Source organism: Pongo pygmaeus, chromosome 19, assembly GCF_028885625.2.
Source record: "Pongo pygmaeus isolate AG05252 chromosome 19, NHGRI_mPonPyg2-v2.0_pri, whole genome shotgun sequence".
Lineage (NCBI taxonomy): Eukaryota > Metazoa > Chordata > Mammalia > Primates > Hominidae > Pongo > Pongo pygmaeus.
The window spans coordinates 17,753,999-17,780,735 of NC_072392.2; the positions used below are offsets into that span (position 1 = coordinate 17,753,999).

General features: G+C 39.0%; 1 protein-coding gene across 5 annotated transcripts in view; it reads left to right on the forward strand.

Annotated features, from left to right (window-relative positions):
- LOC129018030 (ubiquitin carboxyl-terminal hydrolase 6) overlaps positions 1–26,737 on the forward strand; it is a 59,186-nt gene that overhangs the window by 11,773 nt on the left and 20,676 nt on the right. For 4 of the 5 annotated variants that reach the window (XR_008495187.1, XM_054459155.1, XM_054459157.1 and 1 more), the window contains 11 exons: positions 407–488; positions 2,552–2,690; positions 2,947–3,052; positions 4,490–4,663; positions 5,205–5,379; positions 5,826–5,977; positions 6,896–7,007; positions 8,368–8,579; positions 15,529–15,713; positions 21,532–21,609; positions 23,767–23,887. Coding sequence is in view for 4 of the 5 variants with exons in the window: in XM_054459155.1 (XP_054315130.1) it covers positions 407–488; positions 2,552–2,690; positions 2,947–3,052; positions 4,490–4,663; positions 5,205–5,379; positions 5,826–5,977; positions 6,896–7,007; positions 8,368–8,579; positions 15,529–15,713; positions 21,532–21,609; positions 23,767–23,887 (1,536 nt within the window). In the remaining variant the exon portion in view is untranslated. Of the gene's footprint in view, positions 1–406; positions 489–1,974; positions 2,050–2,551; positions 2,691–2,946; positions 3,053–4,489; positions 4,664–5,204; positions 5,380–5,825; positions 5,978–6,895; positions 7,008–8,367; positions 8,580–15,528; positions 15,714–21,531; positions 21,610–23,766; positions 23,888–26,737 lie in introns of all 5 variants that reach the window. The other variant, XM_054459153.2, reaches the window with a different exon arrangement.

Sequence of the window (26,737 nt, forward strand, 5' to 3'; positions counted from 1 at the left end):
TCAAGAGGCTGAGGCAGGAGGATTGCTGGAGCCCATGAGTTCCAGGAAGCAGTGAGCCATGATTGCACCACTACACTCCAGCCTGGGCAACAGAGCCAGACTCCATCTTCAAACAAACAAACAAACAAACAAACAAAACTTATTCATGTAACCAAACACCACCTGTTCCCCAAAAACCTATTGAAATTTTTAAAAAGAGAAAGATAATGCTTGTGAAGTACACATTGTCTTTCTCTCATACTGCCACCTAAGTTATGTTTACGAACAACTATAGTAGGCCAGATATTTGTGATATAAGTTACGTAACTACAAAGAAGTTTTTTTTTAATTGTTACTCATTTTTATCTCTGTATTTGTTTGAAGTTTACTAACCAAATAATAAAAACATTCCCTCCTCCTTACACAGAACTGCCTTACTCTTCTGGATGATGAGGATCATAGATTGGAATATTTGAAAATCCAGGATGAACAACACCTGGTAATTGAAGGTACAAGATGGAAGCATGCATCTATATTAAATTTTCAAGGGGAAGAATTTAAAGAGTTACTAATAACCCATTTTATAATTTTCTCCAAGACAACTATTATTTGATCATTATGTTTTTATGACAAAGAAACCCTTTGGAAAAAAAAGAAAAAGAAAACCCTTTGAACTCTTATGTAATCCTACCATATGATTTAGATTGCTTTAAAGGGAAAATATTCTGTTTTTAGTCATTGACAAAGGATGGGAATGGTAGATAAAAACAAGTGAATTCAGTTTACAAATTTATACTTCCTTAAAATTTTCAAGTTGCTGCTTTGAGTTTGAGTAGAGAGCAACTTTCTTGCATAGTTAGTAGCACAGGCTTTCATTAGTCATCAACACTGGCCACTCACTGACAGAGCTACTTGTATATTCAGAGATTTACACACTGGCATACACATGCCATTAAAAACTTTTTAAGTGTGTCTTTTCCCATCAAGTTTTGTGGCAACGTTGTTAGCTGCCTTTGTATTCAAATGAATAGGCCAGGCGCAGTGACTCACACCTGTAATCCCAGCACTTTGGGAGGCCAAGACGGGTGGATCACTTGAGGTCGGGAGTTCAAGACCAGCCCGGCCAACATGGTGAAATCTGTCTCTGCTAAAAATACAAAAATTAGCTGGGTGTGGTGGCACGTGCCTGTAGTCCCAGCTACTCAGGAAGCTGAGGCACGAGAATCAGTCAAGCCCAGGAGGTGGAGGTTGCAGTGACTCAAGATCACGTCACTGCACTCCAACCTGGAGGACAAAGCCAGACTGTCTGAAAAAAAAAAAAAAAAAGGAATAAATTACTCTGACAGTTGTTACAATTTAAGAAAGAATTGTAATATTTCTAATGTTTTAAGTATAAGAAATTCCATTGTTTCTGAACTTTAATTACTTCTGTAGATGGTTAAGTATAATTTTACTTCAAGTAGGTAATTGAGGGAAAAGATTATTCAAACCAAGTGACTTTAAAGTCCTCAATATGAAGAATAGGAATGGTTTTAGAGCCAATTACAGGCATGTGCTGCATAAAGATGTTTGACAACAAAAGACCTGTATATAGCAGTGGTCCCATAAGATTATAATACTGTATTTTTAGTTGTACCTTTTCTGTGTTCTAACATGTTTAGATACACAAATACTTACCATTGTGTTACAGTTGCCTACAGTGTTCAATACAGTAACATACTGTACAGGTTTGTAGCCAAGGAGCAACAGCCTATACCATACATAGCCTAGGTTTGTGTAGGTACACACCGTGATATTCACACAAAGACAAAATCACCTAATGATGCATTTCTCAGAATGTAACCTCATCGGTAAGCAATGCATGTACTAAAATTAACTAGATTTTAAAACTTCTGATTTAGGAATAAGATGTCTTTTAAAAAAAAAAACAGAAGCAATCGAGTGGGTGTAAATTAGATAGATAAGAAATTAACACATTCCTATCTGTCCTTCCAGTTCACAACAAAGATATGAGTTGGCCTGAGGAGATGTCTTTTATAGCCAATAGTAGTAAAGTAGATAGACACAAGGGTAGGTCTCCAGTATTATTTTTTAAAGAGATTATTTTAAATGTTTTTTTTTCTTCTCTCAACTATTAAAGTGCTAACAACTTTTGGTTTTCTAGTTCAAAAGTAATTAGGGCCCTTCTTTTTCTTTTTTCCTGAAGCAGCATTTGATGTTGGCAAACCCACCATCAAATTGTTTTCTAAATTTCTTTCTAACTCTGCAATTAAATAATTTATATGTTTTAAAAGACATACTAGAAGAAGAATTGTTTGAATTATTTTGAAAAATCATAGCAATTAAAAAGAATAATTGCTGCTTCTGGGTTACAAGTGAGCATGGATCATCACTGTTGCCAGACACTCTATGAAAAACCTTCTCTAGCATTTCAAAGACCTGCTAGAGAATTATTAGCACCATTTAGCTGATTATGAGAGTTATAAAAAATCTTTTGATTGAATATAAGTAACTGTTCGTGCCATGGCATATTACTACAGCTAAGCTTTGGTTCTCTTATTGTTTGTTCCAGTTCCCATAGAAAAGGGAGCCACAGGTCTAAGCAACCTGGGAAACACATGCTTCATGAACTCAAGCATCCAGTGCGTTAGTAACACACAGCCACTGACACAGTACTTTATCTCAGGGAGACATCTTTATGAACTCAACAGGTAATCTTTCTTGAGTCACTGGCCTCTTAAGCTGTGACTTTGATATAAACCCAATATCACCTAAATTTCCTCTTTTTTCACCCTGCGGGAAAAGATTTTATCTTATTTGCCCTATTTAATATGAAATAGGCCAAGGAATACATCTCTTATTTCAAAAAGAAAAGATATTTTGATGTGAGATGCTAGGCATTTTTGTGCCCACATGATTGTAATTTATGAGAATCTTTGGCAACAAATTTTCCTCTCAAACTTCTAGGACAAATCCCATTGGTATGAAGGGGCATATGGCTAAATGCTATGGTGATTTAGTACAGGAACTTTGGAGTGGAACTCAGAAGAGTGTTGCCCCATTAAAGCTTCAGGTAAGCAGGTTAAAATAATATAAAAGTATTTAATTCCTAAATAGTTGTTTAATCATTTTTCTGCACTTGTTTTTTGTGTTTAGCCTTTTGGATCCTTCACTTGGTATAAACAAGAGGCCAAATTCTTTTGCTTGTTTAAATATTTGCAAAATACTACTGTATATGTAGTGGGTAGGATAAAGACCAAATGTACACTCTAAATTGGGGATGTCATTCATTTTCCTAATTTGTCAAACATCTTATATGAAGAGTAAACCTTTTTCGGTAACACTTCACTATTAGCAGTGTTCTAACTGCAAGGTGGACCTCAGAGTCTTCTTAACTACATCCAATCCAATCCATTTTCAACACAACTAAGATAGTTCTATCTGTAGAATACAAAGAAGGAGGCTGGGAGCAGAGGCTCATGCCTGTAATCTCAGCACTTTGGGAGGCCGAGGTGGGTGGATCACTTGAGGCCAGGAGCTCAAGACCAACTTGGGCAACATGGCAAAACCCGGTCTCTACTAAAAAAAATTAGCCAGGCATAGTGGTGCATGCTTGTAATCCCAGCTACTTGGGAAGCTGAGGCACGAGAAATGCTTGAACCTGGGAGGTGGTGTTTGCAATGAGCCAAGATCGCACCACTGCACTCCAGCCTGGGCAACAGAGTAAGACTCTGTCTCCAAAAAGAAAAAAAAAGTAGAAGAATGAATGAATGAAACTAATGAATATAAGTTTTATATTAATATCAGATGTAGTAGATTTTAGTGAAGTTAGGATTATTCATTATTTTTATTTAAATACAAAGCAAAAGCTTTTTATATTACAAATTATTAACTATAACAGCTACACATTTGACTACTTACCTCTTGCCAGGCACTATTCTAATTAATTTGTACCCTCTAAATAATTCTAATGCAGTTAATAAAAGTTAGGATGCAACCAGACCAGAAAATGTAATTGTTGAAGACAACATTACATTATATAAAATAATATATACACATATTATTTTATACATGCTATGTATTATTATATACACATTATTTTATGCATATGTTATGTATATATTATGTACCTATAAAATATACATATTTTATATGCATATAAAAATGTGTAAAACATTATAGAACAGGATGTCTTTCAATGTGAGCAAATGCTGTTTTAGTATTTCTGTCTTAAATAACACCTGTGTGCCTGAAGAACAGTTTGCTTACGTGATGCTGACTGAGGACACAGTATTGGCCAAAATAGTTCTCTCTTTTTTTTTTTTTTTGGTCATTTGATGTTAAGATTCAAAAGATTTCATGATTATCCAAAATACATTTGTTGAAATGGAGGCAGACTAAGTACTATACTATTTATTTTCTTACAATGGCTCTGATTGGATTATACGACATGTTCATTCCAAATTTTATGGGTAGGAAATAATGACTGATACTTCTCTTATATTTATAGTGGACCATAGCAAAATATGCTCCCAGGTTTAATGGGTTTCAGCAACAAGACTCCCAAGAACTTCTGGCTTTTCTCTTGGATGGTCTTCATGAAGATCTCAACCGAGTCCATGAAAAGCCGTATGTGGAACTGAAGGACAGTGATGGCCGACCAGACTGGGAAGTAGCTGCAGAGGTTTGTCAGTTTTGAGTTTCTAATGTAAGCAATAGACAAAATGTTCTGGCCACAAATACATGTAGCACAACTTAAATGCAAACTAAACTATCCTGAGATCAGAATTTTACTGCGAAAATGAAGGAATTTCTGTTCCTGTGGTTAATTGTTATGCGATAATGCCAAAACAAAAATACCTTTAATGAATATAGAAAACTGTTGCCATTTCACATTGTAAACTTGATGGGACTGGATGTAGGAATAATTATCCAGTGGAATTTAAAGAGTCCCCCTAATTGTTAAAGTAATGTATACAGTGACCTATAGGCATGCTTTATAATTGTTAATGGACAAATAACTTTAATATTTACCATTGTTACCTTGATAAGAACAAATGAAAAACAGGATTTTCCATCTCAATTTAATATTTTATGTTAAATGAAGAGTAAGGATTATATTCTTTACATTTAAATGCAATATATTTAACCAGTTTCTGTGAATTTATATAGAAATGCCTCTCTTATGGATTTTGAGAGAAAATTCTCATCTTTTTTATTGCTAGGCCTGGGACAACCATCTAGGAAGAAATAGATCAATTGTTGTGGATTTGTTCCATGGGCAGCTAAGATCTCAAGTCAAATGCAAGACATGTGGGCATATAAGTGTCCGATTTGACCCTTTCAATTTTTTGTCTTTGCCACTACCAATGGATAGTGATATGCACTTAGAAATAACAGGTAGGTCACAAAGTTCTGAAAAATTACTTGACTCCATTAAATTTACTTTATTTAAATAGCCTGAATTTGTAAGCATAGTTATTTGTTTACAAATAAAGACTGGTAGTCAGCATATTATAACTGAGCAAGCTAATTTTAGGCATGACTTGAGGTTTGAAAGATGTAGATTGGGGCATTTTTTTTTTTGGTTTCAAATATGCCAGCAACTCTCTTTAAAACCCCGCAAAGCCACTCATACTTTTATGTCAGATGAACACCAAAAAAAATACGGATTTCACTTAATATTATCCCTAAGTACCATCTGTTTTAGTGTTTACACATAAAATAAAAATTCTAGGCTGAAATATTTGCTATTATATTTACAGGTCAGATATATCTGTACACAGCATTTAAGGCTTTCAATGAAACCTGCATTTTACTGATAAAAGATCTTTTCTCTTTACTAGTGATTAAGTTAGATGGTACTACCCCTGTACGGTATGGACTAAGACTGAATACGGATGAAAAGTACACAGGTTTAAAAAAACAGCTGAGTGATCTCTGTGCACTTAATTCAGAACAAATCCTTCTAGCAGAAGTACATGATTCCAACATAAAGGTAATGTTAACTACTCTAAGAAACTTTTGATTCTATCCTTCAAAGATGACATTTTTCTCAATTATTATGATCAGTTGTTAGGTTATGTGACCAAGAGAGATACTAAAACATAGTGAAAACTGAACAACAACAACAACAAAAAATGCCAAGTTTTCCAACCCAGAAACTTAAAAGAGTTTTCTACTAGAATAAAAGGATAATACTGATGGTGGTATTTTTGAAGAAGGGAAATATGTAAGGCTGCCTGTATGGAGTGTTCTAGCTGTGTCACTATAGTATAGGTTTCCTCCAAAGACTGCTGCTATTACACTTCACAGCTCTTCTATATTACCACTGTTACTAGAATTCTTCCTAGGTTAAAGTATTTTATGTATTTATGAATGTGTGTTTTTAGTATTTATGAATATATATACTTGGTCTTTTAACACACTAAGAAATTAAGAGTAAAGACAAATTGACACCAATCATGTCTTTCTACATACCAGCTGGGGAAACAAATAATCTAATAAATATATTGCCTACTCTAAATTAAGCTCCTGCAACTGGTATTATTTATATTCATCTTTGGGATTTCTGAACACACTCTCACCTCGTTGACATTTTCTTAATATGAAATGCAAAAATGGGGTGTCTGAGGGTTGGAATTTAGATCCCTGAAACAAAGGACAAAACTGAAGAAGTCAGTCATATACAACACACTTCTTCCTGTGAAAAGAGATAATAGTTCAACAATTGAGGTTAGTTTTCAGTTATTTTTATCAAGCATTCATCCTTTATGTAGTTGAAAAATTATTCAGTCATCTCGTTGGTTTTACGGATGAAAGCACCTAAGACATTCTTTTGAAACACATTAGAGAGAGAACTTTTCCTTTTTATCTGAAACATCCCCCCCTTCTCATCTTGCTGCTGTTTCTGTAGAACTTTCCTCAGGACAACCAAAAAGTAGGACTCTCAGTGAGTGGATTTTTGTGTGCATTTGAAATTCCTGTCCCTGCATCTCCAATTTCAGCTTCTAGTCCAACACAGACAGGTAAGATAGAACTAGAACTCCTTCTCATGATTGCACCTTTAAATATTTGTCTAAGAGTTGTCATCTTTGTTATATTTGTTCATGCAGAGGATATTATAGCAGAAGAGTTTTGGAACCCAAGGGAAACCTTACTGATTATTCCACATTTTTTAGATGAGAAACCTAAAATTTAGAGAACCCAAGTGACTTCAGTTAGATAGGTAGTTGTTAGCTAACATACTCTTGGAATTCAGATCTCTTTGAACTTTTATCTAATACTAACATGGCAACAGCTAGTATGAGAGGAACATACTAACAGAAAATATAAACAATAGATGTAGCTAGAAAGAAATCCAATATTATATGTAATTTAATGTGGTCACTCACTGAGTCCTTTTAACCGCTAGTATGCTTTGTCTATTCTTTATGTTACTTACAATTAGGTCAATTAGGCTAATTCCCCAACTACAAAGGGCTTTATGAGGCTCCCCTCATTGATGTGTAGTAGGTAGATAGTCCTGATGGTGAGTTGGTGGATGATCTAATTTTAGTTTTAATTTAGAGCATCACTGTCCAATAGAATTCTGCAGTGGTGGGAACTTCTGTGATCTTTGCCATCCAATACAGTATCCACCAGTCACGTGGACTGTTAAGCACTCGAGATGTGGCTAGTGTGACTGAGAACAATGCATTTTTAATTTTTATTTTATTTTATTTATTTATTTTGAGAAAGGGTCTCACTGTCACCCAGCCTGGAGTGCAGTGGCATCATCTTGGCTCACTGCAGCCTCTGCCTTATGGGCTGGAGCAATCCTCCCACCTCAGCCTCCCAAGAAGCTGGAACTACAAATGTGTACCACCATGCCCAGCTGTGGTGTATCTTTTGTAGAGATGGGTTTTCACCATGTTGCCTGGGCTGGTCACTAGCTCCTGGGCTCAAGGGATCTGCTACCTCAGCCTCCCAAAGTGCTAGGATTACAAATGTGAGCTGCCTCATCCAGCCTAATTTAAATTTTACATGTAACATCTGGGTAGAGTTTACCGTATTGGACAGTGTCTTCAAAGGTGAAGAGAAGGAAAAGAAAACAAGTGGTAGAACTGTTTGTGTGCTACAACATGGTGCTGATACAGGTTTCTGCAAAAATTCTGCTTAAGAGTTTCCAGCAGTTACTCTTTCCTTTTCATTTGGTCAAAAGTGTGAGTTAAGGAAGTAAAACTGGAAATTAAAATCTTCCAATAAATCTAGAGTTATTTATACTATGATTTCTCCCTGCCCTGTGTTAAGAGACTACACTGTCTCTGGTCCTCAGGATACTTGAGAAAAGAGCAAAGATGAAAATACCACAAGCTTACGATGCTGTACTTATCTTTGAATTTGTAGATTTCTTCTCTTCGCCATCTACAAATGGAACATCCACCCTAACTACCAATGGGGACCTACCCCGACCAATATTCGTCCCCAGTGGAATGCCAAACGCTGTTGTGCCATGTGGAACTGAGAAGAACTTCACAAATGGAATGGTTAATGGTCACATGCCATCTCTTCCTGACGGCCCCTTTACAGGTTACCTCATTGCAGTCCACCGAAAAATGGTTAGTTAAATGTTAGGCAACTCACTGCCAGTCTTGCTAGTGTCATTTGTGAAATAGCCATTTTCTGTCTTTGCAACATCGTTGAATGCATTTTCTTCTCTTTTTTTCTTTAATTTTTTAAAATTTAATACTTTTACAAATTTTATTTTTTTACTTTTTTATCCTGTCCTCAAAATCTGTTGCTATGAATGCATTTTCAATGTATTATATATGCTAATATAAGTGATCAGAGCCAGGATTTAGTATTACTCATGATGGCTAATGTATGAAATGACATTCCTCATCCATATATTAAGAGGCAACAGGATAGTCAGTGCATCTGAGTACTACTTTCTTGAAAAATTTGTGTCTCCTGGCCAGGTGCAGTGGCTCACACCTGTAATCCCAACACTTTGGGAGGCTGAATCAGGGGGATCACCTTAGCTCAGGAGTTCAAGGCTAGCCTGGGCAACATAGTGAGACCTCGTCTCTACCAAAAAAAAAAAAAATTTTTTTAAACTAAGCAGCCATGATGGTGTGGGCCTATAGTCTCAACTACTCTGGAGGCTGAGGCAGGAGGATCACTTGAGACTAGGAGGTCAAAGCTGCAGTGAGCCATGCTTGCTTGCACCACTGCATTCCAGCCTGGGCAAGACCCTGTCTCAAAAAAAGAAAAAGAAAAGAAAGAAAGAAAATGGCCGGGTGCAGTGGCTCACACCTGTAATCCCAGCACTTTCGGAGGCTGAAGCAGGTGGATCACCTGAGGTCAGGATTTCAAGAACAGCCTGGCCAACATGGTGAAACCCGATCTCTGCTAAAAATACAAAAATTAGCTGGGCATGATGGCATGTGCCTGTAGTTTCAGCTACTCGAGAGGCTGAGGCAGGAGAATTGCTTGAACCCCGGAGGCGGAGGTTGCAGTGAGTGAAGATCGTGCCACAGCACTCCAGCCTGGGTGGTAAAGTGAGACTTTGTCTCAAAAAAAAAAAACAAAAAGTATCTCCTAAGCCAGACATGTTTAGGAGGAACTCTTGAGGACAGGATTTTGAAGCTATAATATGCTACAATGCTCACACCTGTAAATAACCACTCCACTCCAACTTGGGCAATAAGTGAGACCTTGTCTCTAAAAAATTAGAAAAAAACAAAAACCAACACACACAAAATTTATGTTTCCTGTGTGTTTATGTAGGTATGTACATCTTCACTGCCACATAAATGCGGATGGCTTTGGAAAAGTTTTTTGTTTTGGGTTTTTTTTTTGTTTCTTAGAGGACACAAGAATGTTCTTGGGCAAAATCAAGTTGTGCATAATTCCTCTCTTGATAGTCTAATATATAACTATTGCATTAAAGGTTCACTCTTTGGTAAAAAAGAAAAAGGAAGGTTTGAAAACTGCGGTCAGTGGATAATTGTTAAAGAGGTAGTCTCCGGGTATAGTGGCAACTTGGTAGAGTAGAAAGGGTGCTGAACTAGGAATTTAGCCACCTAGGTTTTAGTTCTAATTCTGCCACTAGATAGCTGATTGAGCTCTTTGGACTTTAGTGTCCTAATTTTGTAAAGGAAAGGAAAGGCCAGGCACAGTGGCTCATGCCTGTAATCCCAGCACTTTGCGAGGCCGAGGTGGGTGGATCATGAGGTCAGGAGTTTGAGACCAGCCTGGCCAATATGGTGAAACTCCATCTCTATTAAAAATAAAACAATCAGCCAGGCATGGTGTCACACACCTGTAGTCCCAGCTACTCAGGAGGCTGAGGCAGGAGAATTGCTTGAACCTGGGAGGTGGAGGTTGCTGTGAGCCGAGATCGTGCCATTGCACTCCAGCGTGGGTGATAAGAGTGACACTCCCTCTAAAAAAATAAATAAATAAATAAAATAAGTAAATAAAATAAAGTAAAGGAAAGCAGGGTTTCTAGATCAAGTAAATCGATTGTATAGCAGCAACAAGAGAAAATGAAATTGTAAAAAAGGTACTGTATTGGTTTCTTAGGACTGTTATAGCAAATTATCATAAATTTGGTGGCTTTAAACAACAGAAATACATTCTTTTTTTTTTTTATGGAATCTCGCTGTGTCACCCAGGCTGGAGTGCAGTGGCACAATCTCGGCTCACTGTAGCCTCTGTCTCCTGGGTTCAAGCAATTCTCCTGCCTCAGCTTCCCAAGTAGCTGGGACTACAGGCGCATGCTACCATGCCTGGCTAATTTTTGTATTTTTAGTAGAGATGGGGTTTCACCATTTTGGCCAGGATGGTCTTGACCTGACCTCATGATCTGCCTGCCTCGCCCTCCCAAAGTGCTGGGTTTACAGGTGTGAGGCACTGCACCCGGCCCAGAAATTTATTCTTTCACCTTCTGGAGGCCAGAAGTCTGAAACCAAGGTTTCAGTAGGGTGGGGGCTTCTTCCAAATGTTCTAGGAGAGAATGCTTTCTTGTCTCTTCTAACCTCTGGTGGCTTCAGGCATTCTTTGGCTTGTGACTGCATAACTGCAATCCCTGCCTCTTCATATGGCCTTCTCTCTGTCTTTCTCTGATAAGGATACTTGTCATTGAATTTAGGGCCCACCCAGATAATCCAGGATGATCTCATCTTGACATCCTCAACTTAATTATATCTACAAACATCCTTTTACCAAACTAGGTCACATTTACTGGTTCCAGGGGTTACAACATGGATATACTGTTTTAGAGGCTACCATTCAACTCAACTACAGATACTATTTATCTTAGTATCAAAAAAATTAAATGCTGAGAAAAATTAAGTACCTAGGAATAAACTTTAAAAATGATACATAAGACATGTATATAGAAAATAAAATATTGATAGGAGTTAAAGAAGACTTAAATATTGGAAGGAGTAAACCATGTTCATGGATTAGAAGACTCGATATTTTAAGATATCAGTTCTCTACAAACTAATCTACAGATGACATATTGCACAATCCCAATAAAAATGCAAAGTCTGCATGTGTTCGTGTGTGTGTGTGTGTGTGTGTGTGTGGTGTGTGAGTTTATAAGCTGATTCTCACATGTGGAAATACAAAGCATCAGGAATAACCAAGATACTCTCAAAAAAGAATAAGTTATGAGGATATCATCAAGATTAGATATCATCCAGATATCAAGGTTTATTTCACAAAGATATGATACTTAATGTCATATTGGTACAAGAAAAGACAAATAGACCATTGGGATAGAATAGAGAGTCCAGAAACCAGTTCACAAATGTATGAACACCTGATTTATAACAAAGATAACATTGCAGGGTGGTGAGAGAAAGACAGTTTTCTCAGCAGGTGGTGCTGGGACAATTAGATATCCATATGAAACTTGGCACCTTGCTTTCACCACAATTCCAGGTGGTCTACAGAGCTAAATTTGAAAGCAAAACAATGAAACAGCCCTTGGAAGATAATAATGGTGAATACATTCCTGACACTACTCGTATAAAAGAAAAGATTAAATTGGACTTCATTAAAATTGATAACCTGGCTGGGTGTGGTGGCTCAGGCCTATAATCCCAGCACTTTGAGAGGCCAAGATGGATGGGTCACAAGGTCAGGAGTTCAAGACCAGCCTGGCCAATATGGTGAAACTCCGTCTCTACTAAAAATACAAAAATTAACTGGGTGTGGTGGTGGGCGAATATAGTCCCAGCTACTCGCTAGGCTGAGGCAGGAGAATCGCTTGAACCCCAGGGGTAGAGGTTGCAGTGGGCCGAGATTATGCCATTGCATTCCAGGCTGGGCAACAGAGCGAGACTCTATCTCAAAAAAAAAAAAAAAGTGATCAACGACACTAGTAATCAGTGTAATGTAAATTAAAACAATATTATGATATCAGTGCACTCACCTGAACAGGTAAAATTAAACAGACTGGCAGGGTTGCTAAGTAGAGCAACAGGAACTCTCATGCTGATGAGAATATAAATTAATACAACTACTTTGGAATACAATTTTCTAGTTAAAGATAAGCAGTTCTACCTGTAGGTATCCACCCAAAAGATATGTGTACCAGGAGATATGTACAAGAATATTCATAGCAGCGTTATCTATAGTAGCCCCAAAATGAACACATTACATGTCCATTAGTTGTAGAAGGGATTGGGAAGTTAAGATATATTAAGATAATAGAACATTATACAGGAATGAAAATGAATGGACTTGTAGTTATATCCAGTATAAATGAATCTCATAAACCTAATGTTGATGGAAAGAAGCCAGAGAAAAAAGAATTAGGCTAGGCACAGTGGCTCACACCTGTAATCTCAGCATTTTGGGAGGCTGAGGTGGGCCGATTGCTTGATCCCAGGAGTTTAAGACCAGCCTGGGCAACATGGTGAAACCCCATCTCTACAGAAAATACAGAAATTAGCTGGCATGGTGCCACACACCTGTAGTCCCAGCTACTTGGGAGGCTGAGGCAAGAGAATCTCTCAAGCCCAGAAAGTGGAGGTTGCAGCAAGCTGAGATCACACCACTGTGCTCCAGCCTGGATGACAGAGCTAGACCCTGTTTCAAAAAACAAACAAAAAAACCAAATTAAGTAATTCTATTTATAAATATAAAAACTTTTAAAACACGGAAAATGAAATCTAGTGTTTATTGACTTCTACATAGGATATAAAACTGTAAAGAAAAGCAAGAAAGTGATTACCGTAACATTTAGAATAATGGTTACCTTTGTGAGGAAGGGAGAATTTGTGATTTGGAGGAAGCAAATGGGAGGCTTTTGAGTGCTCACTATATTCTGTTTCTTAAACTCAGTGATAATGGAAAGCTAGTTGCTTTGTGATAATTATTTGAAATGTCCTTTTTTTTTTTTTTTTTTTTTGCAATGGAGTTTCACTCTTGTTGCCCAGGCTGGAGTGCAGTGACACGATCTCAACTCACCGCAACCTCCGCCTCCTGTGTTCAAGTGATTCTCCTGCCTCAGCTTCCCGAGTAGCTGGGATTAGAGGCATGCGCCACCACGCCCGGCTAATTTTGTATTTTCAGTAGAGACAGGGTCTCTCTATGTTGGTTAGGCTGGTCTCGAACTCCCGACCTCAGGTGATCCACCCACCTTGGCCTCCCAAAGTGCTGAAATTACAGGCATGAGGCACCACGTCCAGCCAGAAATGTACGCTTTTACCTCTGATTTTTATTTTTCTCTGAATTAGTAGCCCTTGGTTTAAGGTTTCTTTTTTTCTTTTCTTTTTTTTTGGTGGGGGGGAGAGTCTTGCTATTGTCACCCAGCCCAGGCTGGAGTGCAATGTCACGATTTTGGCTCACTGTACTCTCTGCCTCCTGGGTTCAAGTGATTCTCCTGCCTCAGCCTCCCAAGTAGCTGGGACTACAGGCACCTGCCACCATGCCCAGATAATTTTTGTATTTTTAGTAGAGACAGGGTTTCACCATATTGACCAGGCTGGTCTCAAACTCCTGACCTCATGATCCGCCTGCCTCAGCCTCCCGAAGTGCTGGAATTACAGGCGTGAGCCACTGCACCTGGCCCTGGCTGGAAGTTTCTAACCATGTTAATAACTGGGAGTAGAATTTATCTCGGTAGTAACTGAGAAATTATGGGCCCTAGGGCACTAGGAGAAGTTCCTTAATGAGAGGATGAAAATTGTGTGGGTTTAGCTATGTTTTAAAATTTTATAAAATATTTGTACTGAATTCTGTCTGGATTTCTCTGGGTCTTATAATAATAGTAGCATATGAAATACGGTCTTAAAATTATGTATTTAAGCTTAAAGGAAAATGACAAAATAAAATGCTTAATAATCTGAATAAAGAAGGGTCTTTTTACTTAGAAACTAGCTAACTTAACCCCTAGTGAGTTGACAAGTTGTTGATTTAGCTTTTCTAACTACTCAATAAATACCAAACTTCTTAGGGAATTAAATGTTCAAAGGTTCAGCAGCTTTGGATAACCTGCCACTCCCACCAACCATTCCATTATACTAAATGTTTATTAAACAGCCATTTCCAGGATAATTCTGTGCAGTATCTCTATATTAAGGAATATCATAAATATGTCTTTAACATACTCAAAGCAAATTTTTAAAAACTTTACCTTACTTTTATCCTATCCTGTATTTAAAAAACAGAAACAAAAAAAGATTAAAATCACTTAACTGCTTTTAGGAAGGTGGATAAGCTTGCTACAAAATAGTATTACTAGGTTTCACAAATCTCCAAAACTTTGGGAATTGCAACTCCAACAACCACTATCAACAGCTTATCCCTAGAAAACTATAGTTGAGAGAGTCTTTTTTTTTTTTTCCCACTGGCATCTTTTCATTTCTTTTTCTTTTTTGAGACAGGTCTCACTCTACCTTCCAGGCTGGAGTGTAGTGGCACAATCACAGCTCACTGTACCCTCAACTTGCCAGTCTCAAGCAATCCTCTCACCTCAGCCTCCTGTATAGCTGAGACTACAGACACATGCCGCCATGCCCAGCTAATTGTATTTATTTCTTTATAGAGATGGGGTCTCCCTACATTGCCCATTCTGATCTCAAACTCCTGGGCTCAAGGGATCCTCTTGCCTCAGCCTCCCAAAGTGCTGGGATTACAGGCATGAGCCACCACACCAAGCTTACTGGCATATTGTCTGGAGAAAGAAAGAGTCTTAATTGTTTAAAAGCCTTTAGCTATGAAGCTATTACTAGTTTTTACATGTGATTCAGTGTATGTGAGAAATGTTTATCAGAGAAAACTGTGGTTTGAATATATTAATTGCTGAAACCCAAGTTTGTTAGAATAGACAACGATTCTAAAACTGACAATACCTCAGCGCTTTTAATGACTCCACCATAACTGTTCTCTTTGTGTCAATAAAGATGGTTTTATAAACATAGAGAAGAATGTGATAGTGACTAATCTGAAACGGTGATAATGCCTGTCATTGGCAGGGTTAGAAGAACTAAAGGGAGGAATCAGAGGCCTGTCTTCTCAACTCTCTATTCTCGTTTATACATACAGATGAGGAAAGAACTGTATTTCCTGTCACCTCAGGAGAATAGCCCCAGCCTCTTTGGAATGCCATTGATTGTTCCATGTACTGTACATACCCGGAAGAAAGACCTATATGATGCGGTTTGGATGCAAGTATCCTGGTTAGCGAGCCCACTCCCACCTCAGGAAGCTAGTAATCATGCCCAGGATCGGTGAGTTGAGGGGATCCATCTTAACCTGTGGTTTCCAAACTCTAGAAAAATAATTTATATGAATTCTACATGACTGATACCACCCAGCCTATGTCAACTTAATCACTCTTGGAAGAACCACTCGGAGAGCATACAATTCAACCATTTGGTTTGATATTTGGAGTAGGAGAGATGATACAGCTTCCTTTTGCCAAACATTCTAGTGTCTAATAATCCTTCCATTCTCTAATCTTTTGCCTGGATTCGTCCTGCTAATGCTTCAAGTAATATCCTTGTCTTCTGTGTTGCAAAAGTAGAGAGTATGAATTCACCAGAAAATTTGCATAATCTCAGTCCTCTGAAATTCAGGATGAGAGTAACTGCATAAATGAACTCTGAAAAAGTCTCATGATACAAAAAATAATTCTGTTGGATTATTTCCATACCATGTCATTCTTTTTTCTTTTTCCCTTAGCATGTCATTTTAACGTGAAGTAATTTCATAAATCTAGATTAAAATAATTAACATTTTCTGTTTTCTTTCCCTTTTTCCTACCACTGTTCTATTTGATGAGTAAATGCATTTACTCTGAATAATTTTTGGGACTGTGATGATGTCTTATTTTTATCTCAATCAAATTGTAGATCATTTTCTTTTCTTTTCTTTTCTTTTCTTTTCTTTTCTTTTCTTTACGACAGAGTTCTCCTCTTGTTGCCCAGGTTGGAGTGCAATGGCATGATCCTGGCTCACTGCAACCTCCACCTCCCGGGTTCAAATGATTCTCCTGCCTCAGCCTCCTGAGTAGCTGGGATTACAGGCATGCACCACCATGCCTGGCTAATTTTGTTTTTTTTGGTAGAGATGGAGTTTCTCCATGTTGGTCAGTCTGGTCTCAAATTCCCAACCTCAGGTGATCCGCCTGCCTCAGCCTCCCAAAGTGCTGGGATTACAGGCGTGAGCCACCGCACCCAGCCTGTAGATCATTTTCTTACCATCATGGTACAAATGAGAGTTCTGTTTTATGGTAACTAAAAAAAGTTCTTTACTTATTTGTTATGATATGGGGTCTTTTGATGATTAGGGTAGGGCTTAGGATAAATACATCTTTTTTTTTTTTTTTTTTGAGACAGAGTCTTAATTTGTCACCCGGGCTGGAATGCAGTGGTGTGATTTTGGTTCACTGCAAACTCTGCCTCCAGGTTCAAGTGATTCTTACACCTCAGACACCTGAGTAGCTGGAATTACAGAGGCTTCCAACCACACCCAGCTAATTTTTGTATTTTTAGTAGAGGCAGGGTTTCACCATGTTGGCCAGGCTGATCTCGAACTCCTGGCCTCAAGTGATCAATACCAGTACCTCGGCCTCCCAAAGTACTGGTATTATAGGTGTGAGCCACCACACCTGGGCAGATTTAAATTTAAAGATTTAAATAAATCTTTATTTAAATAAATTATTTATTTATTTTTATTTTGTATTTTTTTGAGATGGAGTCTCATTGTGTCACCCAGGCTGGAGTGCAGTGGCATGATCTTGGCTAAATGCAACCTCCACCTCCCGGGTTCAAGCGATTCTCCTGCCTCAGCCTCCTGAGTCACTGAGATTACAGGTGCCCACCACCATGCCTGCCTAGTTTTTGTATTTTTAGTACAGGCAGGGTTTCACCAGGTTGGCCAGGCTGGTCTCAAACTCCTGACCTCCAGTGATCTGCCCGCCTCAGCCTCCCAAAGTGCTGGGATTACAGGAATGAGCCATCACGCCCGGCCAAAATAAGTTATTTAAATAAATAATTATTTAGAATATTTATTTTAAGATTTAAATAAATCCTAAAGGAAAACTGCAAATAATAGATAAGCAGTTTAGTTAACGAATGTTGTGTTTAGTAAAGATGAAAGTTGGACAAGATTAAATTTGAAGTCAAGTAATTGAATGAAAGAGCTTCTAGATGAGGGCTTTTCCCAGGACTTGCTAATGAATTGGATGTGGAGTATAGGGAAAGAGGAATCCAGGCTGACTTCTTTTTTTTGTGGGGGGGTGGGGAATGGAGTCTTGCCCTGTCACCAGGCTGGAGTGCAGTGGCATGATCTCGGCTCACTGCACCTCTGCCTCCCAGGTTCAAGCAATTCTTCTGCCTCAGCCTCCCGAGTAGCTGGGAGTACAGGTGCACGCCACCACACTCGGCTAATTTTTGTATTTTTAGTAGAGACAGGGTTTCACCATGTTGTTCAGGATGGTTTCAATCTCCTGACCTCATGATCCCACCTCAGCCTCCCAAAGTGGTGGGATTACAGGCCTGAGCCACTGCACCTGGCCCAGGCTGCCTTTTTACCCTGAACAATTGTTTGTGAATGGTGGTACCATTTAATGGAAAAAGGAAAACTGGGGAAGGAGCAGATTTTAGCAAGAAAAGTCAGGAATGAAGTTAAATTCAAGAAGTCTATTATATATTCAAGTGGGAAATTCACATGAATGTCCTCTGCTGGAGATATAAATATAAATGTCATCAACAAATAGGTGGTATTTAAGGCCCTGAGACCAGATGATTGACATTTAGAGAGTGAGATTTAAATAGAGAAGATTCCCATGATCTATACATGAACTCTGAACTGAGTTCATATGCATTCCGACATTTAGAGATTGAAAAGGGAAAAAAAAGCATCAAAAGAGATCGAGGCTGGGTGCAGTGGCTCATGCCTATAATCCCAGCACTTCGGGAGGCCGAGGTGGGAGGATCAGTTGAGGCCAGGAGTTGAAGACCAACCTGCCCAACATGGCAAAACCCTGTCTCTACTAAAAATGCAAAAAATTAGCCAGGCATGGTGGTACATGCCTGTTATCCCAGCTACTTGGGTGGCTGAGGCATGAGAATCGCTTCAACCCTGGAGGTGGAAGTTGCAGTGAGCTGAGATCACACCACTGTACTCCAGCCTGGGTGACAGAGCAAGACGCTGTTGAGAGAGAGAGAGAGAGAGAGATTGAGAAGGAGCAGCCCATAATGTAAGAAGAAAACCAGGAGTTAAGTGAAGGAAGTATTCCAAGAAAGGAGTGATAGTTGTTTCAAATGCTACAGAGGACTGGGAATTGCCCACTGGATTTGATAACATGGTCTTTGGTGATCTTTGTGAAAGCTATTTTAGTATAGGTAAAGGAGTAGAGATTGGAGTGGGTTAAACAGAGAATGGTCCTTTGGACATTAAAAAAGATAGCCAGGCATGGTAGCTCTCACCTGATTCTAGTGGTACTTGGTAAAGTTATGGATGAAATAAGAGTGGCCTGGAGTTGATGATTTTTAGAGTTGGGTAATGAATACATGGGGTGTTCACTGTATAGTTCTCGACTTCTTGAGTGTTTATGTCAATAAATTGGAAATTTTAGATGAAATGGACAAAATCCTGGAATTAAGGGTCTATGTAGAAGAGTGATTATTTTCAGGGACAGTGGGTAAAGAGGCAAGTGAGGATTTCAGGGCAGTGACTGGAGGTTTCTCTTGGGTGAAAGAATCATTAGAATAGGGATGTTTGAATAAGTAAGTAACCTAAAAAGATAGGAGGTTGTGGTTGCAAAGTAAGATACTGGGAATTGAGATTTTGGAGGCAGAAAAGTTTGTATTCACAAGGTCTAGAATATGACATTTGGAGAGGGTTTACATATGGGGTGGGGGAAGTTATTGTTGGAAGAGAGAAGACCAAGTTACTGTTGTATTAATTGCATTGATGTTGATGTCACCAAGGATAATAACAGGAGAAGTGGTGGAGAAAAAACACAGTGAACTGGGTGCTACAATCTTTAGTGAGTAAAGAAGATATGTACCTTCCAAGGAGGAATAGCCGGTGGCATAATTCAGTAGCACATGCTACAAAAAAGCTGGAATGTTTTAGAAAAGGAAGGAAGAAGAGATCATGTACAAGTGGCATAGGAATAAGGAAGAGATCTATTTTACCTCCAGGTTCTGGAATGTATTAGAAAAAAAAGTGCAGAGAGTAGTGTGTGGTGACTCAAGCCTGTAATCCCAGCACTTTAGGAGGCTGAGGCAGGAGGATCACTTGAGCCCAGGAGTTCAAGTCCAGGCTGGACAACATGGCAAAATGCCATCTTTACAAAAAATGTAAACATTAGCCAGGTATGGTGGTGCATGCCTGTAATCCTAGCTACTTGGGAGGCTGATGTGGGAGGATCACCTGAGCCCAGGAAGGTGGAGGCTGCTGTGAGCCATAATCATGCCATTGCACTCCAGCCTGGGCAACAAGAGTGATACCCCGTCTCAAAAAGAAAAATGGAAAAAGTCTGCAGGGGGAGCAGGATTCTCAAGAAAGCCAGGCTTCATTCAGTCAGAGCAAAAGGTAAAAGAAATTTTCGGAAGAGAAGTGCTGCACAGCTTTCTGTGAGAGTGCTACTCGGTTGTTTTATCCTGTTATCTTTCTTTTGATTCCTCATTTATTGCTGGCCTGAGTTGGACATGGTACTAGACAGTACAGTCTATCAGTGATCATTCACTGGATGAGTTATGCAGAAAGATGGGAACTCCTATGCCAGATGTGATTCTCACTTTTGCCCTTACAGTGACTCTTTATCATGGTTTCATTACCTTTAATAGCCCATGTAATAACTCCTATCAGTTGCCAGATGAGCTGTAAAGTATGCCACTCTTATGTTATATTCCTTGCATTGCTTCCTTCTCCCCCACCCCCAGCTTTATTGAACTATAATTGACAAGTAGGAATTTTACATGCATCTAAGGTGTACAGCTTATGTTTCAATAATACGTATAAATTGTTGCACTGCTCCTTGTTAGGGCAAGGATGAGTAAATTTTTTTAAAAGTTGGAAAATCCACAGGGCCATCTTGACATAATCATTGGCAGTTAAAAGAAGTTACTCCATGGTGTATATGCGCCACATTTTCTCAATCCAGTCTATCGTTGTTGGACATTTGGCTTGGTTCCAAGTCTTTGCTATTGTGAATAGTGCCTCGATAAAACATACGTGTGCATGTGTCTTTAGAGCAGCATGATTTATAATCCTTTGGGTATATACCCAGTAATGGGATTGCTAGGTCAAATGGTATTTCTAGTTCTAGATCCCTGAGGAATCGCCACACTGACTTCCACAATGGTTGAACTAGTTTACAGTCCCACCAACAGTGTAAAAGTGTTCCTATTTCTCCACATCCTCTCCAGCACCTGTTGTTTCCTGACTTTTTAATGATCGCCATTCTAACTGGTGTGAGATGGGTGCAGCACACCAACATGGCACATGTATACATATGTAACTAACCTGCACGTTGTGCACATGTACCCTAAAACTTAAAGTATACTAAAAAAAAAAGAAGTTACTCCAAAAATGGTATGTAGCTTATAACTCTGAGTAGTTAAGGCAGTACTTAGCATGTACCACATCAGCGATTCTGATTCAAGAAGACTTCTAAATATACAGCTTTCTGCAATATGTCAGTGTTCTTGTCATGGAAAGATCTAATTATTTTAGTTTAATGTGAATTAAATCCTCTGATAGAATTAAGGCTGAAGGATAATTGGTATTTGATTTCATGATTAGCTTATCTTGTAAAATTTTCATGGGCCACATGGCTCCCTTAGAGACATCTGGCAGTCGTATGTCTACCCTTCTGTAAGCCCAGATAGAGGATGGGAAGCCAGAGTGTATTTGGTACTGGGCTGCAGCTAATGGATTAGGGTAAGTAATGTTGAGCTGTCAACATGAGCATACTGCTGTGGCAAATGCCCCTTCCTAGGATTACTTCAAGAGAAGATGAAAAGGAGTTGGACCTCGAACCAGAAATGCTTCTTACACTCTTTTTGTTCTCTTCTCTTTCCATGATGACAGTATCGGCTGTCAATATCCATTCACTCTACGAGTTGTGCAGAAAGATGGGAACTCCTGTGCTTGGTGCCCAGAGTATAGGTAAAGTGACCTGCAAAAGAATTACATTAGTAGAATTTCAGCTTTAGATATGATACAGTTTTCCTAAGATTTCCAATTTTGAGAAGTAAATAGTGAATAATGAGAAACTTAAGAATTGTGGCTGGGCACGGTGGCTCACGCCTGTAATCCCATCACTTTGGGAAGCCGAGGCAGGTGGATCACCTGAGATCAGGAGTTTGAGACCAGCCTAATCTGGTAACACCCCATCTCTACTAAAAATACAAAAATTAGTGGGGCGTGGTGATACGTGCCTGTAATCCCAGCTACTTGGGAGACTGAGGCAGGAGAATCACTTGAACCCAGGAGGCGGAAGTTGCAGTGAGCCAAGGTTGTGCCATTGCACTCCAGCCTGGGCAACAAGAGTGAAACTCTGTCTCAAAAAATGTTTTTCACTTCCTTTTGAGGTCAATAGATAAGTTTTGCTTTTGAGACTTAGCTGGTTTTATAAACTACAGTCCATACCAAATTCATAGCTTGTGATAAACATTTATTACTCTATAACTTCACCTCTCCTTTTTTGTTTTGTTTTGTTCTGAGATGGAGTCTCACTCTGTTGCCCAGGCTGGGGTGCAGTGGCTCAATCTTGGCTCACTGCAACCTCTGCCTCCCAGGTTCAAGCAATTCTCCTGCCTTAGCCTCCCGAGTAGCTGGGACTACAGGTGCACACCACTGTACTCAGCTAATTTTTGCATTTTTAGTAGAAATGGGGTTTCGCCATGTTAGACTGGTCTCGAACTCCTGACCTCAGGTGATCCACCCACTTCAGCCTCCCAAATTGCTGAGATTATATGTGTGAGCCACCATGCCAAGCCTCTCCTTAAATATAAATAAGTTTGCCAGTTCTGAGCACAGTAAATCTTAGTCTTTACTAGACTTTGCTGGAAATCTGTTCTTGGTTTTTAAAGAGTTACAGAGATTGATTGGTCATTGCTGTTACAGCAGGGAAAGTGCCTAATGATACTAAAGTCCACCTTTAGAGAACTGCAATAGACTTAGTAAACTGAGTCTAAAGTAGGCATTGGTCGGGCGTGGTGGCTCACGCATGTAATAACAGCACTTTGGGAGGCGGAGGTGGGCAGATCATAAGGTCAGGAGATCGAGACCATCCAGGCTAACACGGTGAAACTCCGTCTCTACTAAAAATACAAAAAATTAGCCAGGAATGGTGGCGGGCACCTGTAGTCCCAGCTACTTGGAAGGCTGAGGCTGGAGAATTGCTTGAACCCGGGAGGCGGAGCTGGCAGTGAGCCCAGATTGTGCCACTGCACTCCAGCCCGGGTGACAGAGCGAGGCTCCATCTCAAGAAAAATAATAATAATATTAATAAAGTAGGCATTGGAACCATGACTTTATTATATCCTCCTCCCCTACCCCATCTCCCACTCTACCGCTGCAACTCTATAAACTTTTTTTTTTTTGAAACATAGTCTCACTCTGTCACCCAGGCTGGAGTGCAGTGGTATGACCTCGGCTCACTGCAACCTCCGCCTCCCAGGTTCAAGCAATTCTCCTGCCTCAGCCTCCCAAGGAGCTGGGATTATAGGTTCCCACCACTGTGCCTGGCTAATTTTTGTAGTTTTAGTAGAGACAGGGTTTCACTATGTTGGTCAGACTGGTCTCGAACTCCTGACCTCAGGTGATCCACCCACCTCGGCCTCCCAAAGTGCTGAGATTACAGGCATGAACGACCATGCCCAGCCTCTGTAAACTTTTATATGCATTTATTTAAACTGCCATTTTACAAACAAGGAGCTAGGTGTTATACTAGATAAATTGTCCTACCTCAGAGCATTAAATAACTGAATTTGGAATTTCTTGCATGCTGTAGTATCTCAAACAGTCAATTCCCATGTCATTTATTTGCCATAAAGTTCACATCTTCCTGTGATTAACAGATGGTTACCAAGTACTTTGTAAAAATAAAGACTTGAAAAGTGAAAAGCATGATTCCCTGAAATGATAATAATTATTAATAAGTATCCCTACATTTATCAGAGTCTGAAGTTAGAAGCCCATGACAAATTGTGAGGCCCAAGAGGAAAGCAGAAAAGTAGGAAGGGAGAATATTTTTTATTAAGAAAATTTAAATTCCTTCATAATTATTTCTTCCTCTGTGGATCTTTCCCCCCTTTTTAGATTTTGCAGAGGGTGTAAAATTGATTGTGGGGAAGAGAGAGCTTTCATTGGAAATGCCTATATTGCTGTGGATTGGGACCCCACAGCCCTTCACCTCCACTATGAAATGTCCCAGGAAAGGGTAAGTGTTTAGGGCCGCCATAAAATGGTGGTTTTTATCTGAAATTTCCCCCAGTGTAACTCTTATGCCATTTCTGTTTGAGACAATTTAAAACAACCAGAAAAGCCTTCATTGGCATCCTCTATGGCACCTAATATATTGACATGTTTGCTTGAGCTTTTTCATTTTCCAGCTTCTGAAGTTCATTGTATTGGGGCATTGTCTTTGTCCATTTTGTGTTGCTATAACAGAGTACGTGAGGCTGGTAACTTATAAAGAAAGGAGGTTTACTTAGCTTACTGTTCCGCAGCCTGGGAGGTTCAAGGACATGGTCCTGGCTTCTGGCAAAGGCTTCTGTGCTGCATCATAACATGGCAGAGAAGATCAAAGGAGAACAGACACAGGCAAGAGGGAGGACCAAAGAGGAGATCCTCGCTTTCTAACAGCCCGCTGTCTTGGAAACTAAGTTCTCAGAAGAGAACTCACTACTGCAAGAATGGCACCAACCGTTTATGAAAGTTTCACCCCTATGACCCAAACACCTCCTACTAGGCCCCACCTCCTAAAAACACCACATTGGGAATCAGATTTCAACATGCATTTTGGTGGAGACAAATAAACCATATCCAAACTATAGCAGGCATGAAATTTCAAAAATATTAATCAGTGAACCTTGAAACCAAACTGTGTCTGGCCATGGCATATCAATAAGCATCTCTCTGTTAAATATTATTGAAGTTGCAGCATTTGGTAATCACAGTTACTTAGTTCAAATGTGTCCCAGGGCTATAGCTGCTACCTTTAATAGGCATAGTGATCAGAAAAGTTAGAGAAAGGATTGAAATGTTTCAATTTTGGGTACCTAAGAGCACATCTCAATGGCCACTCTTCACACTTCACATTCTTCTATTGTCACTGTCTGGCCAGAGCAATTTTTAAATTTTGAAAATGTTGCTTCAGAAATAATTTTAACTCCATACCTAAAAATGTTCACCTCAGGCAGTTTTTAATCAACCAAATATTATTTGAAAGGTAAAGACATTAAGAATCTGATAGAGAGGTAAAAGCCACAGAGTCAAAGGGGTTCCTTAAGTCACATGAGGAATTGTAGTGGTTTTTGCATTTTTATGGCTCTTGATAGGCAGAAATTTCCTTTACTATTTTTTAAAGCATTCCCTTTGGATAAGTTAGTAATGGTAACTGACTTTTCTGTCTTGTTATTCTATGGAGGACTGGGGAAATTACCAATTCTAGACCTAGTTTCCTATTTAGATCCCAAAATATGCCCCACACACCAAGGCTCCTGGGAGCCCTTTCTAGCCAGGAATAAGTATAATTTGTGGATACTTGTCAAATGAAAGATCACTAGGCTAAAGCTAAAGAAAGCTGAAGAGAAACTAATGTTCTAGATCATGCTCACTAGCAAGGAGGGAAAATTTTACCAGTTGATAGATTCATAAATATTTGTCAGCACAAAATCTGACAGGGCATTATTCTGACAAGACATTACTGTCAATGATGATAAATTATTTGGCTCTATAAATCTCTTCCCCTTTTTAACAAATCCAGTGTGCAATCTGAAAAGCTCTTTAGGACATCCTGCTTATAGGAATTGGCCTACATGACCTGTTAAATCTCACCCTACTTCCACTTTCAGTGATGCACTTAGGATACCATGGAAACGAAGGGCTATTGATGCCTTGCTAGGGAGTGGGGCCATATGCCTAATCTGGGCTCCACTACACGTAGAGTTTCTGCATGTGCTTAGAAAGTCATGTAGACAAAAGAGATACCGTGGTTTAAATTGGGATTTTCGCCCATATGCTTTATATTTTTTATTCCAGTGATTTCCCTTTTAGGAATTTATCTGAGGGGAGAATACTCTGTAATTACTCCATAATTTGCAGGCAGATATCATCATAGCATTTTTTAGGAGAGTAAAAAGTTATTAACAACTTAAATTTGTCTCACATTAGAGGAATGGTTAAATAAAGCATGGTGTATTCATTGGATAAAATATAATGCAGTTGTTGAAAATGATTACCAGGGGTTTTTGCTAACATTTATGGGAACATGCTTATGATATGTGAACATTTTTTTAAAAACAAGACATAAAGTTGCATATACTGGAAATAATACCTTCAGTATTGAAAATAATACTATTTGGGAAAAAGGACAGAAGAAAATCTGCCAATATTTTGACAGTGGTTGCCTTTGTATTAAGAATATAAAAGGATCCCCTGCCTTTTTACATTTTTCTCTGCTTTCCAAAATTTCCACATGAATATTATACTAGTAATCAGAAAAAAATAGAGGGACAATCACTCTTATCCTTTTTATTTCTCTCCTGTTTGGACCTCAGATTCCTCAGAAGAAAATTAAACTAGATGCCAGCCTGGGCAATATGATGTCACCCTGTCTTTACAAAAAATGCACAAATTAGCCAGGTGTGGTGGTGTGCACCTATAGTCCCAGCTGCTTGGGAGGCTGAGGTTGGAGGATTGTTTGAGCCCAAGAGATCAAGCCTGCAGTGAGCTGTGATCTCATCAGTGCACTCCAGCCTGGGTAACAAAGCAAGACCCTGTCTCAAAAAAAAAAAAAATGAAAGAAAGAAAATTAAACTAGACAAATTCTTAGGCCTCTCTCTTTTTTTTAATAGTCTTATATGAAAACTATTACTTCATTTCCTGTGTTTTGTGTTAAGACGAGCTTTAAAGCAACTCTGAAAAGAAGAGGGTGCCATAAGTAATTTATAGAGTGTTTAAACAATAGTAGAGGATCTAAGCATGGATCCCAAGAGGTAAAGGGAATCTTTATCACTTTGGGAAATTTTACTGATAAATAGAAATTATTGTCAGTACAGTCCACAAA